Source organism: Formica exsecta, unplaced genomic scaffold (genome assembly GCF_003651465.1).
Source record: "Formica exsecta isolate Colony F162 unplaced genomic scaffold, ASM365146v1 scaffold465, whole genome shotgun sequence".
Classification (NCBI taxonomy): domain Eukaryota; kingdom Metazoa; phylum Arthropoda; class Insecta; order Hymenoptera; family Formicidae; genus Formica; species Formica exsecta.
Window position 1 is genome coordinate 150,693 of NW_021851887.1, and position 18,850 is coordinate 169,542.

At 37.1% G+C, this 18,850-nt stretch overlaps 1 protein-coding gene across 1 annotated transcript in view; it reads left to right on the forward strand.

Moving 5' to 3' along the window:
- The window catches only part of LOC115241057 (homeobox protein orthopedia-like), a 28,032-nt gene extending 10,308 nt beyond the window's left edge, over nt 1-17,724 (forward strand). Inside the window, exons 4-6 of the mRNA XM_029816582.1 lie at nt 11,785-11,959; nt 13,341-13,505; nt 17,396-17,724. Coding sequence (XP_029672442.1) covers nt 11,785-11,959; nt 13,341-13,505; nt 17,396-17,724 — 669 coding nt within the window. The remainder of the gene's footprint in view (nt 1-11,784; nt 11,960-13,340; nt 13,506-17,395) is intronic.
- The last annotated feature ends 1,126 nt before the right edge of the window (nt 17,725-18,850 follow it).

The following is an 18,850-nucleotide window of genomic DNA, read 5'->3' on the forward strand; positions in this document are numbered from 1 at the left end:
TTTCTATCTCTCTGATAACCGCAATAGGTGTGTATGATAGTTACATAACAATTGCCACGTTTGTGTCAATAGATATTGTTTAGCCAATCATCTTTGACATATGTTCGCCTCTTTTTAAACTTTACCGAATAATCCTTTGATCGTGTACGTGTTCAAGATGTACGATTGATAGAACTATGTTTTGCATACTAAAAAATTAAAATTGATATGACGTTAGATTTGACCCAACGTTTACTTTATTATTTTGTAAGAGAGAAATTAAAATATTTTCATTAATATGTATTAATATATTTTATATTGTATATCGCAATACTACGCACAATACTCATAGAACGTGAATGGACATGAGATTAATTTTTAACAAAAAATATAACTATTTGCTGTTAAATTTTCGATATATTCAAAATTCGTTGATATTGATAGGCGATTGGGCGATTTCGAATACAATCCACAAACACGCCGCTGACAGATCGAACGATCGGTAGCGCGGACAGATTAATCAGTCACCATTTTTCCGACCGAACACAATACCCGGCGACTCCGGAACAATGGGAAGCATTCCTAATTAGCAACAAAATACTTGAAATAGCGTAATGAAATATTACGATTCATCGATTTGTAGTAATTTATTATCGCTCGAAGGGAGAGGCGTAATTGCTGCTCCATGTCTAATTCCCGTTAATGAACAACTATTAAATTGCACGATAACGCATCGTGAGAACTGCCTGTACAAACAATAATTACTTTGAAGTGGCATTATGCAGCTATTTGAAATTATGTGTAACATTTAATTAACGTCTTAATGCGATTATTGTTGCGTTGCGAACTCGTTAGCGCGATGATACGTATTGTCTGAGATACGCGGCGGAGATGAGCGCTCTCTTGTACGATACATATCGCGAGATTTGACATATATGTATAAAATATACCAAATTATACGGCCCGCACGCGTTTGCTCGAAATAAAATAATTAAGAGCCGCCGACTTTATCGCTGAAAAATGCACGAGCTTTCGGTGAGTGTTCGCTCCGCTTAATTAGCCGTAATGGACATAATGAATTTTACATTAGACCGAGTTTTATCATTTTCGAATAAAAAAAAAGGGTGGACGGGGGAGAAGGGGGAGTAACTCTCGTACTCTCATAAACTCGGCGCGTTACCGGTGCAGCCAGTGTCACTAAACGCAACCAATCCCCGTTGCATCGAAGTACATAATCGTGCGGCTGCTACATTTGCCCGTGAATGCGACGAGTACCGTTTTCACGAAGCGCGAAAAAGTTATTTACTCAGTCATCGTTTTATTACAATATGTAGCTTGTAGCTAACAATTTTTGATAACCGGCAACAAAAGGGCGTAATCAAAAGCAAAAAAGACGTTGAACAACTTTGAAAAAAAATTACTTGAAATTGTTTGATTATTTAAATATTTGTTTAATAAAATTATTCTGTAGCATTAAAAATCGAGGGCTTACAGTTAACTCTCGTATAGATCGCGACAGTAAACGTGGAGAGAAAGAAGCACATATACGAAAAAATATTGATGGGTATCGCGCGAATAGGGTGTTCGGTTTATTTTACAGAGTTTTCATAATATTTAGAAAATTATTCCTCAATGGAAGAGCGCGGTTCGATAACTATGCATTATTTCGCGCGATGCTAACGCGAAATGTGCGAGACGCCGCATGCATGCCGTCCGTTTGCCGCGGCGGGAATTCACGATTGACACACGGGGTCAACGGCTTTTTTTCATGTGATGTGCACGCTTTTAGAACGCAATCGCGCGTCGTTATTTCTTACCGTCAATCATATCCCGAATATTAATTCGCCGCGCGCTCGATACTTCAAATAAAGTTCAATCATCCGGGAGTCACGTTGCGGGAGTTTGAGACAAAAGCTTTTTTCAGCCGGACGTTTATTACTAAGCCGACAGTTTATTTCGGGCGGCGGTATCGGCACTTTACGGTTTTAATTACGCGTATTTTAATCCGCTCAGGAGACATTTTCTGTTTCGGGAGCGCGGTGCCGGGTAGAGAACGAGCTTTATTAGATTGCACACGGTCGATTTAAATTTAATCATAATGAAGAGGCGATTAAAATTGCAATCGTCCATGGAATAGAACCCATAAGCGCCGGGTAGTTAACGTCTGCTAACAGGCATTTAACTTAACTGCCTCAGGTAACTGCTCGTTTCTAGGCTGAAGGGTCCTTTCGATTGCCGTTGCCGGAAATTTTATGGGGCACGACTCTTTCGTCGATGCGTCGAGCGCGTCGAACTTTCGGGGGCAAACAGGGACGACTGTTTTCGCGCGCGATCGTTTCCGTGGATTATCGTCGTTCACCGGATATAGTGAATTCCGCCGATTCGGCAAACTTCTATCGATCGTTCGAGTTTCCTATCAGTGTAAAATCATTAACGTAAAGTACCTAATATTCCCGAAAACCTTTTCTCAATAATGCCTCTTCGCTTATAAAAACAGAAGTCATAGGCAGAATAAAAATATTTTTTTATGACGTATATTGTAAGAATTTTATGAAATTGAAAAACGAGCTAATATTTCATCAGATATCATATGCATTTTTTTTGGTATTTTATTGTATTACCGTTTTAATTAAAAAAAGTGATTGTATTAAAAATAACGATATTGATTGAAAATAACAGCAATTTTGTTTTGCGTTTAACGAATCACATTTTATGAAATGAGTTGGGAGGGAAGATCACACATTTTGTTCGAGAATATCAATCTCTTGAAAGAACCAACGGCTAAACGCGCGACTTTCCTCGCTTTGATACGTTGCGACTTCCAGAAGTCACATATGCCACGAGAGATGGTAGAGCTCGTCCATGGTAGCGGGTGTCGGAGTATTGCTTTCAAAGTATCCCCCGGGAATCGGATGAATGGCGATGTCATTCGGCCGTCCTTTGGGATAAGCAAGTGACTGCAGTGAGGATAAATGTAGTTCGTTATTGTCTTGCTCCGAGAAATGGGAAATGGTTTCGCCGTTCGCGCTGCTTTTCCCGATTCAAGTTTGCTGCTAAAGATTTCACGTTTGTGTAAACTTTTATAATTATATATAATAAATATTTTTTTCTTTTTAAATAATTATTATATGATTAGAATAAATTAGAATTTATTCACATAATTATATCTGCATATATCTCTCTTAATATAATTGTTTTATTTAAATGTATTATTTAAGAAGAGAGGCTTTACAGTAAATTATATAATAATATCTTTAAAAAGTTGATAGTACATATATATATACTTATACACGCACATGATTCACAAAGTATCCCAAGGGCGTCAATTATTTATTATGATATAGACCTTGGGGCCTCGTCATATCACACATCACTATCGATAAGTTTTTATAAACGGGAAATTACGCGTAAAAAGAACGTCCAATTCGAGTAATATCATCCCGCGAGGAGTCGATAATTTCGCTGGTCGACTGTGCGCAAAGGAAGCGCGCGAGTTCGAGGACATTTATTGCAAAATCAATACCTTTAACGCGGAGTTACGATATCGCGCGCGCGGTATCGAAAGTCGAATATGATCGAGATGCGATATTGAGCTGTAAAATTTCCGCGCGATAAACTATCGCCGGCTATTTGCGGATATATATATACATTCGGCGTATAGCTCGGACATGTGTACGTGGCAATCGAGTGTTTTATGACGGTACATCAAACATCCGTGCGTCAAGTTGCTATGCCAAATCACTCTCGATCATGAACGTGCGCGTCACGTTAAATCATCGTCACGTTATCGCATAGTTGATTATCTTCTTCTGGTTATCTTTAATCTTCTTTTTATCCACATGGGGAATGCAAGAGATCGCGAAATCCTTACGATAAATAGATCCTTGTTTCAAAGATAAATTGATCATTTGTACATAAATAAAAATATTGCAACGGCCTAATTTTTATTTGATGCGTAATTGTTCGCGTTTTTTGAGCTTATATATATATAGTTATACTTCCACATCGAAATTAAACTTAAAAATATTGTTTTAACTTTCCTCTTCGTCAATATTGTCAAATTTGAAACGATTTATGAGCTCGATAAAATCGTTCGTAAAACTCGCGTTGATAAATTAATCTGTTATTCCTTGTGTATAAAATGGCATTTCGGTGAGCGATGATGAAAAAGCGATGCGCGTAAAACGCGTGCGCGGATCTCGCAGCTTCGCCGCTCCTGCGTCGAGCTGCGAAGATCCGACACCTCTGCTATGCAGCGGTCTATGCATTTTAAGGGAGGGGTGATTTTTAATGCCGTATAAATATGCATAGGCCGCGATATTAGCTCTTACGTGTCGTCGCTCGAAAAATATCGCAAATGTACGCGTTACATACGCATACGAGAAAGTGCGCGTGTGTGCGACACGCGCGCAAAGGCCGGGGAGAAAAGCATCCCTCTGTGTAGACGTGCGAGGTAACAGGACCGAGGAAGGGCATTAGGGTCCTCGATGGATAAATTGTGTCGCCGCGATGAGCCCGGGGGAGCATCATCTAACGCCCATTTTGTTATGACGTCTGTGCTATATACTGAATAATTTCGATGCGATAAAAATGCATAGATTTGCACGATTAATTGTACGACCGAGAATTATATATAATTAACAGAATAAATTCTATGGAAAGTAAAGTAAATTTCTCAAGATTACATAAATATAATTCAGATAATATCCAACGTAAAAATGAAAATTAGAACGTGAATACGTAATGTACGTCGGGGAAAGTCGATATGATATTAAAGACGCATTCCTAAAGTAGGATATTACAGTCGTGTCGCTCAATACGAATAGGATGGAAAGGGACGTGCGATTTATAATACAATTTAATATATTCATCGACGAGAGAGAGAAAGAAAGAGCACGTGACCACTCGCGAGTACGAGTTACGAACTTGAAAAAAGATTGATAATATACATGTCGCTTTTCTAGGTGAATGTATAGGGTTACGTAGACTTTTTCGCGAACAGGCTTATTCCAACAAGTAAATCTAGTTCCACGAGCAATTCGAGCTAATTTGACGACAGATATCGTAAGCCGACGATATTGCAACCATGAAAATAATAATAAAATATAAATGGATCAAGTTTATATGACCGAGGTGCATGTAAGAGAGGACCGAGTATGCATTTTATCGTCGTGTTTCACGTCAAATCCTTTACGAGATTATGTGCTCTAGAGGAAACTGCCTGTATTTCTCTCTACTTTTGTCGCGATAAATTTTTCGAATCTTTCATTAAAGTTTTGTATTACTCACTTCCTGTATATCTGTCTATAAAAGAGACGGTCGTTTCCTGTAGAATTATCACTCGAGAATATAAAGTGTATTATATTGTTGCTTTTTCATAGATTCTGCCTATTTAAATTCTGTCAAACAAGTGAAAGTACAAAAGTGATGTTGAAAATAACAATACGTGATAGTTGTATTACTATAGTGAATACAATAGCTGCATTGCATAATAGATTATACATATAACGTGCCATAATCATGTATCAAAGGGGCTGATTTTTAATTCTACATGACATTAGAAGTCGGGCGACTCGCTAATGACGTGGCGAAAATCTCTCTCCTGACGGCGCAACGCAACATGAAACAGTGGGCGGTCCGGGTAATGCGTCTTGCCACCCTCAGACTATCTCCCAACCACCGTCATCAATCAGGGTCACATCCTGCAAAACTTATGTAGTATTTATTTTCATTAAATTTATCTCTCCACCTGGTCCAGAGAGCGAGCTTTTCATTGACTCATGAAAACAGATCAAAGGCACATTTATAAACAATATCTTGCAATCATAAATGTGCAAAGAGATATATAAAGTAAAATAACTGTAATCTCTACTATATGACATCTTTATCAATAATTTCATGTAAAATTCATTCACGTAAAATATTTAATTGCACATAGAAAATATAATATAAGATCTAAAATAAAATATAATAAATTATGTAACATTATATATTAAATAAAATCAGTAATGGGCAATATGTATATATTATATTTTAATATGGTTTAAGATTTTAAATAAGAAAGACTGAGATTGTTAATCTATGCTAATTTTTCTCTTTTATCTTCTGTCGTAAAAATTTTACAACATTTCTCCACCAAATTTCCGATTTATATGTAAAAGTAGGTTACGATAAATTGTGTGTGTTAAAAAGAATTGATATCAAATTCAAGATTATTAACTCTCGTTTAATCGAAAATATGATCGTGTAAATTTACTATATTATCGAAATTACTAAGCTTTTTGTATACTGTCGCGAAATATTAATCTCGTACACACGGACTATTTGGCACCGTGAATCAAGATTTCATCGCGAAAAGCTTCTCCCATCCCGAGTGGAATCACGAAAGAGAAACGTTATCTCGTTTCGTGGCGATTCGAGGCGTTTTTCCGCGAAGTGAGTCGGACTATTCTTCAATGGCGTGCTGAAAGCTACTCCTATATATCTTGGGGTCTCGGGCAGATCCCGCCGCTTGCCTTGATGGCAAGCTCAATTTATATCAGCGCCTGCTGAAACCCCCTTTACGAGGTCTTGCCACCTCTTTCTCACCCCCTAAACCTCACCCTAACCTCAAACTACCCCTGCCTGGCCAATGCTCGCTTCTTACCACCTTCGACCTCCCCTTGAAGGCTCAGGGGCTCCTCCGGAGTTAAACTAAGCCATTCGCGATCGACGAAAAGAAATAGAAAAGGTCGCTTCCTGAAAGTCGCGATCCTTGTCGTCTTCTATGATTCTTTGTCGTTGCGAAAATGCTCCTGGCAAATATCATAGTTAGATTTGATAAAAACTAGTGTGAAAACGACATACAAAATATTTTTTTTATATGTCTTTGTCATTTAATAAAAATTTTTTATATATAAGCAATTGTGTGTATGTGTGTGCAAAAATTAACTTTGGAAATATTAAATATATTTTTAAAATAATAAATTAAAATAAAGTTACCGTTAAAATAAAATTCTCTATTCTACATTAAATAATTCATTAATAAGAAGAAGATGAATGGTCATTTTTCGTAGATAAAATGAACGGAATTACTTGAATCCAAAATTAATAAATAGCGGAATTATAAATGTAAATAATCTATCATGTAAATTTTGCGTTAGTCTCTCGTGTAAAAATGCTGGCGGATAAATTTATGGCAATTTTTATGATAGCAGAAAAAGTATCGAAAGCACTAAATATAAATAAACGTATCACACATCTCAGAATCACATATTTTATATATTGATATATATTTGTTATATAAACAGATTTTATAATATTAATTAGATATTACATATGAAAGAATTTTTATTTAAAATTTTTATTAATATAATATATAATTAGCATAACTATAATATAATTAAATATAAATAATTATTTAGATAAATATTCTTTTTATACGCAAATGTATAACAATTGAGTTTTAATTAATAAGAAACTGGATCTTTTCTCTCACACAATTGTCATGTTTAAATATTAAAAATTTATAGGAATACAAGTTTTATACTTAATAAAAAAATACTCAATGATTATACGTGATCCAATTTCGCGACATCACTAGAATGCATGCCAGAAAATTTATGAAAATTGTATTTCGAGAGACTCGAAATGAGCTTGCCGTCTTGCACAGCCGGATTGCTCGGAGAGTCGATGTCGATTATATGAAACCAGCAACGTCCATATCCACCCTCATCCTGATCCCAGGTGCTTCCTGGGAAACAGCTGCCATGGCGCACGCGCCTCCGCGCCGACGAAGCAGTGATTGATCAATTTTTAAAAAGCAATGTTCCTAATTGACCCGCCGCGCCGGTTCGTTTTACGGCAGGCCGTTTATATCTTACGAGGAGGCGTCGGTCAGGGCATCTTAGTCATCGAAAGGTGTGTTCTACTGCGATTCATGCCAGTTGATCATCTGCAGACATCGTTTTGAATCGACTAGCCAACAAAAAAACATTAATATCGACCATCGATTGAACATCATTCATTAGCATATTAACAAACTGCTGCAAATAGTGCTAGAATATAAAAGGTTTTGGTTCGAGAATACCGTCATGATTGGAATTTCGATAAATTCTTTATGATATTATTTACGTCATGAGAGGAACACACGAAGAATAAAAAACGCGGTCTCCAAAGTTAGTCCGTTGTTTATTTTACTTCGCGTATCTTTTTAATATTACTTTTTTGCGCATATAATTGTTATTTGATCATATTGATATTTTCGAGGAGTAAATAATAATTATGAACGCTTAGATACATTAATTTATGTATTTATATAGTTATATTATATTGTAAATATATAGCATCATATGTAATAATATATTTTAATATAATTGATACAATTTAGTCGAGGAGGAGTAAGATTGTATTTCAAATATTTACGCTAAGTTTAATGTTTGATTAATAAATTAACGATAACATCACAAAATGAATGAAAATATCGTATTTTTATACCGCTTTCATTACATCGATTAAAAGTTTTAATACTATAAGCAGAAAATCTATGGAATTGGCAAAAATACAAAGCCCACGCGGGCACGACCTATCGATTCTACGTATGACAGCGATTATCGAATGAATTACAGTAGTGCATTGTCTCACGTGCAATGCAATAAATGATGCTAATTTCATCGTGTCATATCCTGCCTCACGTTGAATCGAAATCTCGATGTATTTTCGAGCGATAATTTCCGCAATGATTGTAATAATAAAATTATTGTGTTACTTATAATAGTAAAGTATATAGAAATTGTTTTTAGCACATAAATTATTTTTACAAAATACGCTAAAGAGATTGGTGCAATTTGTAAAAGTTAAATATTGAATACCATAATGATTAATATAAACAAGAAGTTGTTTATTTTTTTTAAGTTAAAATATCTCTTTGTTAGCAAAATAAGCTATGCATTTTTTTAAGGAAGATTTTTGTTACCAATAAAGAACTTATAATTATCGGTATATCTTGTATATAAAAATTAACAATACTATATATTGATAATAATTCTTAAAATTTTTTGGAACTATCTCCAGATTTAGAAACGCTTGTTGCCGTATATCGATCGTTTCCAAAAGCAGATTTACCTTGGAGATGTCATTTACCTTGGGAGATGGACATTAGATTAATTGCAATTATGGATATTCTATCTATTTTTGGCGATCACGACACTTCATCAAGTATTCTTCCTATTGTTTCTATTACCCAAAATTATATGAAAAACGAAGTCATTTACGTGTATATGTCTTTATACAAGTGCTATGTTAAAAATATTTTAATTTACAGAATTATTATGGTACTGGTTAAAAACGAATATAGTTTATCGCACACGTATTCTTTCCTTCTGCAAAAAAAGATTTTCCTCTCCCTGTCGTAAATTATTCCAAAAGCATCGGTAAGAGTTCTAATTAAATATTAAGTTCGAACTTCTGTGTCTATACTGTGATACTACTTTGTACAATATTTCTAATCGATCTCTGATATTAAGTTCCGATTCAGGAATGAATAAAAGATTCATCGATTGCTCGGCTTTCCGGTATCGGACACGTACGTCGAACGTACTCGTTCGCGCGTTGTTATTTCGTAACAGAAGTCATTAGCATCCGCTCGCGTTAATTAACGGAAGTTCTGCTATATGTATATAGGCTTGATGCATTTGCGGGGTAGGGGGTGTATGTGATAATGCGCGATTTGCGCGTAGGCAGTCTCTCTTTCTCTCTCTCTCTGTCTCTTTCTCTCTCTCTCTCTCTTTCTCTCTCTTTCTCTCTTTCTCTCGTGCTTTTTCCCTCTTCTCATGTAACGGCGAATTATCCACGGGATTTTAGCCGCGGTTTCATCGCAGTTCTACCGTGAAATCGACACGCCCACGACCGAGAGACGATTTGTCGGTAGAGTGAAGACGATGTGCGCCCTAAAAAAAGGGCGGCCGAAAACCTGCCCTTATCGCACAGACTGTGTTTTAAAATAAGAAGTTCTAAAATTGATAAAAATAAAATCAGCACATTGTGATAATTTTTCGCGAGATTATCATGTCAAAAGTTACAAATGACGGTATCTGGTAAGAAAAATATGAGTTTATGTATGCGAATATATATACATATCATGTATGCATAGGTATATATCTGATTTTATAAGGATGTAGTGAGTTTTATGGAGATGGAGGAGAGCATGTTCGATTCTACGCCACTGACTGATATATAGACGCTGATTCGGTCCCAATGCACTTAACACCATCCAGCTCTAATGCCATTCTCTCGTCACGAGCGTCCATCCTTGAGAGTCAAGAGACCCGCCAGCTGTTACGAGCCTCCGACAAATATCACAGGAGGATAAACGTTAACTTAGCCAAAAATGACATCATTGTTCATGTTCAATTAAGATTTAACAATAAGAAAGATAAGATTACGTGTAAGAAAAGATCGAGAATGCGAAAAGAAGATCTTTTACGCCTCGAGTTATTTAAAATCAACATAATCATTATAAATTTTGCCTAAACAGTTTATTATAATACCATAGAGTCATTATTCCATACATACACGCACACGATAACAATTAATCAAAATTAAAAAGTTTGATTGTTTTTGCTGACAAAACGTCAGTATTTATAAAATTACATAAAATTAATGAATATTGTTAAAATCACTATACGCAAACTTTTAACCGACAATAGGCGAATTAAAGTTCGTAAAATTCGTTTCGTGAATTGAAATATTTATTCGAATACTCCGAAATCTCTTGAGTTTGACATTAAGACGCCTTCGAGTGCATATGAGTGCAACGATTGCTTCATGGCAATACCTGAGGTGTACACTGGAGCGTGTAAATCCCATATATCCAATTAGATTCGTATAATCCTCGTATGTTAGCCGAGGGTGTACCTACCCCCCGAACCGCCACCCCTTTTGGTCTCCGCCGTACTGCTCTTCTCTCTATGTGTGTCCCGCCGCTACGCATGTATACGTGTGTAGGTGTATGGGGTGGCGCAAGCGCGCATCCCGCGCTAATACTAAAGTACTAATTTATGGGCACATATGAGATAGCTATAGTGCGCGTTACCGTGCCAGGAAAGGACTATAGTCTGCGGAGAAGGACGGGAGCGAGAGAAACAAAGAGAGAGAAAGAGAGAGAGAAACTGTACTCCTAGTGGTGGTACGTCGGTATTGGTGGTGGTAGTGGCGAGATAGGGCGAGGGTAGGTAGGTATATCGGAGAACACAGAGGCGGGCTTTGCATGCGATATCAATAAATCAAGTCCCCGGGACCCCGGCAGCTTAGGGGGCCACTACGTGGCCAGAATCAACAGCTCATAACGTCGGCTAATAGCTACCCGCGGTGGGGTCGAAGATATTGTCGTAACACCGAGGGACACCTTACCGTCGCAATGGTTGGATTTGGTCGCGTCCTATTGAGGGAAAAAAAATGTTATCGCGGGCAGAGGAGGGCGGGCGAAGAAATTATCGAAAATATACGATTCTCGATCATATCGTAAACTAAAGCAAGTATGCTTTGTTTCAAGAATAATAATCGGCTCAGTGACTTTCTTTCTCGTGCTCATTGACAAAATGTTAAAGGGAGACTGGTTTTATTTTTTAACGAATCGTTGAAATCGATCGATCGGCGAAGTCATTCATAAAACGATAAAATAGCAAATATGTATGAGAAAATTCAGGTAACATGAATACATATAACGAGAATTATATAAAATATTTTTTTTTTCTACGCGGAAATTTCGAGAATTCTTTTTCGGACTACAGCGATAACGATCGATATCTTTTGCTTTGTGTGCTACAGGTATGGTTTCAAAATCGACGAGCCAAGTGGAAGAAGCGCAAGAAGACGACCAATGTGTTTCGGTCTTCGGGATCGCTGTTACCGTCGCATGGCTTGCCTCCCTTCGGACCGATGAGCTCCGATCTGTGCAGCGGAATGTTCCATACCCCCGCGGACAGATGGGGAATGGGGACAGGTCAGATATCAATAGTCAGTTTTATTACTAACCGTGTATAAGAAATGACAGGTAAAAAAAAAAAAGAAAAGATTATCCGTCCACTTACATCGGGACGGAAAACGCTTTTTCGATCGCTTCTAACAGAATTGGCGCGCACACACACACATTCGTTACTTTCCAGATAGTTAAAAATGACATTTTTATACGCGAGACTTTTTCTGAAGTCCCTTTAAAAACATTGTTTCGTCTGAGAGAATATTTTCTGTTTAAAGCGCAGTTATCGACTTCACAAGTCACGCTGGATCATTAAAAAATTAATTGATATCTCATAATGTAAATACTGTGATGTGATATCAATGTGTATTGATATTCAATTTCGCTGCCGAAATAGTTTATATTTCTACACAAAATCAAATTGTCTTATCCATAAATTTTTAACTCGTTTTATTCCATGAGTTTAAAAATATGATGTCTTTTACATAAACATATTGGAGAGATTCCCAGCATAAAAAAAAATGTAACATTTTATTCTGCTTACATAAATCATTATCTCTCTCTTTCTCTCTTTCTCACTTTTTTATAAATATTTTAATTGATATCTTAAATTGTTCCATTGTCTTACGAGGTATTTATACAATCAATTTTAATAAATGTAGAAGAAAATGTAGTGAACCGAGAAAGAGATTTATAATAAATCCGACATATCCACACTTTTGTAATAATCTTTGTTGAAAGAGATACTAAACACACATCTCTCCATAAATAAATAATTATATTCAAACAAGTAGTTTATTTTTTTTTTACAAATATTAGAATATTAACGACGTGTAAGGAAGATTTTATAATTTTTTTATATAATCCAATGTGCAATATTTTAATCATATTTAATTTTAATTTATATCTCTTTCATCTGTTTAGTTCATAGATGTGCTTTTATATACACATTTTATTTCAAAAGACGAAAAAATACTGTTGAAACGGAGATGTAGTAAAATCGAAGAAATTTGGGGTAGCAAACACTTCTTTTTTTATTTGATCAAAGTACATTATCCGTATTTATGTAAATTGGATACAATGATCGCGTCATTTAATGCACGATACGATTAGCGTCTTGTATGGGCGTTAACGGGAGAAGAAGCAACTCGAGAAGGAAACAGCAAAATACTTTCGTAGACGAAGTCGCGACGATTGCTCGTCTCCTAATTTAATTTCGCTCGTCTCCACACTGCTTGAGACAGTTAAAATTACTTACTCATATTATCGGCCCATGGTTGTTCACCGACGACGACACCGATAACCAGCCTTTCCCATTCCTTTGCAAACTCCACCGCGTCAATACGTATGCAACCTTGTATTTTAATTACGGTAATTTAGCTGCAACTCACTCGTCGTTCCACAGGTCTCGGGCAATTGCAGGGCGGCATGGCGATGGGTAGTTTCGGGCAGCTCGGTCAACAAAGCACGGGAGGTCTGGGTTCCAGTCTGGGCCTCGGCAACTCCGGACTCCCGATCAACAGCCCGTCGCAATCAGTTTACCATACTAATTACGGACTCAATTCTATCGGTAAGTTATGATGAGAAATGACGGCTTGCTGTCAGATAGATACATAACAAAAACGATATATTATATGCTGTTAGATGTGCGTAACAAAATATTATTTTTTTTTCTATTGTAAAATATATTTAAAAAATATTGATTATAATTTAGGCTTGAGACAACAAATATCGTTAAATTTGTTAACGTCAAAATTTGCGTTATTATCTTTATTATCGTTTACGGTTTTTTCTAAAATATAAGTCGTAAAATTTAGATAAAACAAAAGCATTGTACGGTTATATACTTTGCTTCTTCAGACGATTTGAGTAACGTTTTACGCGTGTAACGTTTTACCCGTTGCTTATTCAAGTAACATGACATGTTGCTGAGAGTTGGCGACATGCGTGAACGCGAATAGACACACCCAGGAGAACGTTCGCGTCAACCTGGCCGCTTATATACGCGTTGATAATCGTCTTGCCAAACTTTTGGACCGTGGTCCTCTAAAAGACGACGTGCAAACAGCGCCATGGAAGTCTCTTTGACGAAGTCGTTAAATGTTACGGTGCATTAAGGTTCGAAGGGGTTATGCGCCTGCACGTAAGGAATTTGAGACAGAAACATAAACCCCGTCCTCCCATCTGTTTACGCAGGTAGACTCCAGGCCCGATCTCGCACCTAGGTGCGAGATCTTTCGCTGTATGTTTACCATAACATCTCGATGCAACCTGTCTTGGTTGAGTTACGCTTCGTCTCACCCGGGGGGGACTTTGTATCTTCAAAGATACTTCATGGGATAAATCGCGTGTGAAATTCCTTCTTTCACCAAATCGCTGTGCGCCTCGGTCGTCATTTTCATATTAAGTGCGAAAATGAGATTTTTGTTTCATTCATAAATGCATATATTTTTTGCGAAGTATCTCATATAATTTACTATTCTCAACAGTCTGAGACAAAAATATTGAATTTTAATATAAAAGTCTAATAACAGAAAGCTATTAAATACGAAATAAGATTTATACGTCTAACAATAAAGCATTATATTTGATGCATTATATATTAAAACTCGGAATATCTACCTATGTATGTATTGAAATAACAAATCATTGAAAGCTATTGTTTTTTTTTTTTAATTGCGATAAGTCAGATTTCAACGCTCATAAACCTTGTAGAAATAACGAACTTGCGAGATGATAACAAGAAACTCGATAATAGGATAACAGTCTGGCTGTCTACTTATTTACAGAAATTTTTTTATTTCAGAATATTTCTCAGTAGCTAATAAATCATATTTAAGAAGAAACGGTGTAAACAAAAGCATCGTTTTTATAAAATGTGAATTGACACACTTAAGTCATCCATGTTAGCATATTTGGCCCCAGGTCATCAACCCTGAAGATGAATCTGTCGATACGATACGAATTCAATTCATGAATCTGTCAAATTCTTTCTCAACAAATACATAAGTGGAGAAAAGACGAGTGGCATCAGACATTAGAATTTACTAGAGTTACAATCATGTTGCCGCAAAGTAAAAACTGTATCGGACGTAATCACTGATTAAAATATTCGATATATAATTACATAGAGATGTGATAATCTAAAGCTGTAATTATCAAACTCCTCTAAGAAAGCGAAGCTTACAATAAAAATCCGACGTAGCATAATTTCGCAAGCTGACTGCAGTGTACATCAAGATTCATGTGTATGTGTGTCCGTGTGTGTGTGCAAGCGCACGTAACGCTTATACGGTGGCAATTACCGAACGTTATCGCCGGATAGCGTCACTTGAGAGGAGAAAAGAATTGGCATTCCATGAGCGTGTCGATGTATGTGGCGAACGCGGTTCTAAGATGAATACGTCTAGCCTGAGCCTGGCAACCCGCTAGCAGTCTTTATCCGCGGATAATGCTTAGAGTAAATAGCTTTTAGAGTAGAGCGTTATTTTTCGGTTACCGATGATGATTAGCACTGCAATGTAACCCAACCAACGGCATGGTGCGGTTCCTAGTCGATCGGAGAGTTCCATTTGATGTCTCTTTCTTGCTCTCTCTCTCTTTTTGTCTTTTTACCGGCGGTCACTAGGCAGACGCGCAAACAAGAGCCTTCATAATGCGGAAATTAACGTTTCAAAACGCCTTATTTTCAGCGCACGCTGCAAACGGTGCAAAAGTCGCGTGTCTTACACAGAGGGTCGTATAATTTCTATAAAAATTTGAATTTTAATGCCTTCTTAAAAACATATTCTCTTAAATGGAATGAATATATTATCATTGATAAACAGTAGTTTTAGTTATAAATATAGCGTCAAAAACAGTGAAATCTCACTGAGAAGAAGCGTTAGTGGTAATGGCTGATTTTACAGTCAAATCTTATTGTCATAATTAATGAAACTTATACATAAGACGGAAGAGCAAAGTGTGATTGTCTTGTCACTGCTTTAAGGGGACATACCCGTTTGAAATCTCGAAAACTGAGTACATTTTTTTAGACTTTTTTGCAGCGCAACGACTTGATAAAAATTTTTAATTTTTTTATGCGTATATTTATAGATTTATGTTTTCATGCACGGTGCATGAAAACTCGGGCTACGTTCGACAGACTTCAAATTTTACATGCGAGTTTCTAATAAGATTCCGCATCTGTCAACGAAGCCTTTTCTAAATCCGATTCCCCATTTTCTTGTTATAAAAAAAAAGATGGACTTTTTTTCAACACGTCGCAATTTTTTTATTTTTTAGAATTTTGAAAAAACGCTTGGGTAGCAGATAGCTATTACAATGTTTAATAAGAAAAAAACTTGGATTTTTGATTTCAGATATGATCTACGAACGTTTTCATGCACACCGTGCAGCCAGCTAAAATTTGGAGAAGCTCCGCAAATATTCCCATAACTTCAAAAAAAAAATTTTTTTTAAGCTGAAAATTTTTATTTAAGTAGTTAATAATATTGTATTGATATCGTAAAAAAATTAAAAATTTTTATCAAGTCATTGCGCTGCAAAAAACTCCAGAAAATGTACTCATTTTTCAAGGGGTTTTCAAGAAGTTTCAAACGGGTATGTCTCCTTAATCAGTGATATTTTCACTGGTTCAATTTAAGAGAGTAATTATCTTTACACACATAAATAGAAAACGCACGCACTTCATGCTGCGTATTGCCTTGCTTTATTTACATTTAACTTTGAACGTCAAGTTATGCATTCGCCTTGTACATCCCCAAACCTCATCGATTCTGCGCAGGACGAATCATCATAGCAGCCGACAATAAGTCATAAAATCACGTACATCTCGTAGCTATTAGACGTTCATTCTTTCGTACGGCTTTTCAAAAGCGGCCGCTGCCGCTATAGTCCTCTGCAAACTCGTGTTCGGCGCAACGCACCGTCATAAAAAAAATTTTTTTTTTTTTTTTTCCGTTGTCTTTCGAGCCCACCAGCGTAGCGCGCGAGAAGGCGGAAACGACTTTACGACGGCCGGTAGCGCATCCCGCGCGCTTTGTCAGCTTACCGTATTAAATATCTCTTCTGCAGAGAAATGAAACGTTCTTTCCTCCGCACCTGCAATATTGCACCTGTAAATTGCCTCTTTTCTACCTGAATCGTTTCAAGGATCTATTTCGCCTTGTCGGTAGATTCGTGTAGTTAACTACAACAATAAATATTTATCCTACGTTATTCACTGTGTTTATCGGAAAAAAAAATGTTTATTGCTTACCGATAATAACAAATTGTTGAGAACTCATGAAGAATAATTTGCGAACTATTCTTGTTTAGGATAGAGGAGAAAAAACACTTACTTAATCCTGAGACCGTTTAGGTCGATTGCGCTGGTATAAATTCGCATTAAATAATAAATAATCGAATGCTCCACGAGAAGAAAAACACTCACCTTTGTCAATTTCTCCCACTTAACAGGCGGCGTTCACGTGACGGCATCTCGGGGTTCGCCACCGGTCGGCGGTCAGATGGGTTCGGGCCTGAACTGCGGCCAGGGTTCGCCGGGCACGACTTCCGGTGGCAGCGGGGGTGCCGGCAGCGGCGGGGGTGGTGGCGGCGGCGTCTCCTGCGTCGGTGCCGACGTAAGCGCGAACGAGGCGTCGGACTGGAGAGGCGCCCACAGCATCGCGGCGCTCAGACGCCGTGCCTCGGACGCCTCGCAACAATACAGTCCACAACCGCCACCGCCGCCACCCCCAGGACCACCTCAGTACTCCCATGATCTGGAGTACAGTCCCGTTTATTGAGACATCGCCTGAACGTCCTTTGACGTTCAGTTGCACGGGAGGAGAGGTTACCGGCCGTCGCGGTAGAAACTTACCGTAATTATCATGTGTGGAACGAGTACTCCTCTCTGTTCATCGTCAAGGAATCGCAAGATAGGACGGTGTTCCCGCGACCGATTCTACAGAAGAAATCTATCCAGTTTGTCTGGATTGTGATTTTAATAAAGTCAAGATAATGCAGCGAGGTCAAGATCGACGATATTAAAACGAGCATCCTGAATTCGATTTGCGCGAAGGTCTAAAATTATTCGCCGTTTTGAATTTAACATAAAACCAATGGTGAAGCATAGCAAATAACGACGGAATTAGAGTGGTTAAATAATTTCGGATGTTTCAACCGACAAATGTCCAGCTGGTTGGCAAGAGTTCATAATAGTTTGACCATTACGACCACTTTATCGCGATGAGAATTTCAATTCTTTAAATAACATGAATTCGTCGTCCTGTCAGAAGAAACAGTTGCAGGAATAATATGAAGAAACCACACGAAAGGAGTACTCTTCTATAAATTCGCATAGAGGTAAAATCAGGGTAGAAAATCGAAATTGCTGGCGGTATCGACAGTGACAATTTATGCAATACTCGTCATCATAGCCTTCCCAGGACCATCGTGACATAAGATAAACGTATTAGTTCCTGCGCAAGACCGATTTCTAAACAAAAATATGCATGTTTATTGATATTAAACTTCTGAAGAAATGTTTAGACAGAAAAAGTTTAAGAAGAAAAAATGTAATTAATATTTCATATACCAAATGTTTTTTTCGTTAAAATCTAGATATTTCGTTTTGTTTTATAAATTTATATGTTTTAAGATATGGATGAAAAAAAAACTTATAATATCAATAAAAATGCATATTTTTGTTCAGGTGTATCGGTCTTGTTACGAACTGATACGTTTATCTCTTACGTATGACATATGTATACCACAGTTTCTGCAAATGTGTCTTGCTGATGTTAATACTACTGGACTAATCCTCGACTGGATGCCATAAATATAAGAAAGATAGAGTAATTGTGATGTATATTATGGAGTTGTCGTAATATTTCCGACAGGTAGTATCTAGTCAAATATTTGTTAAATTGT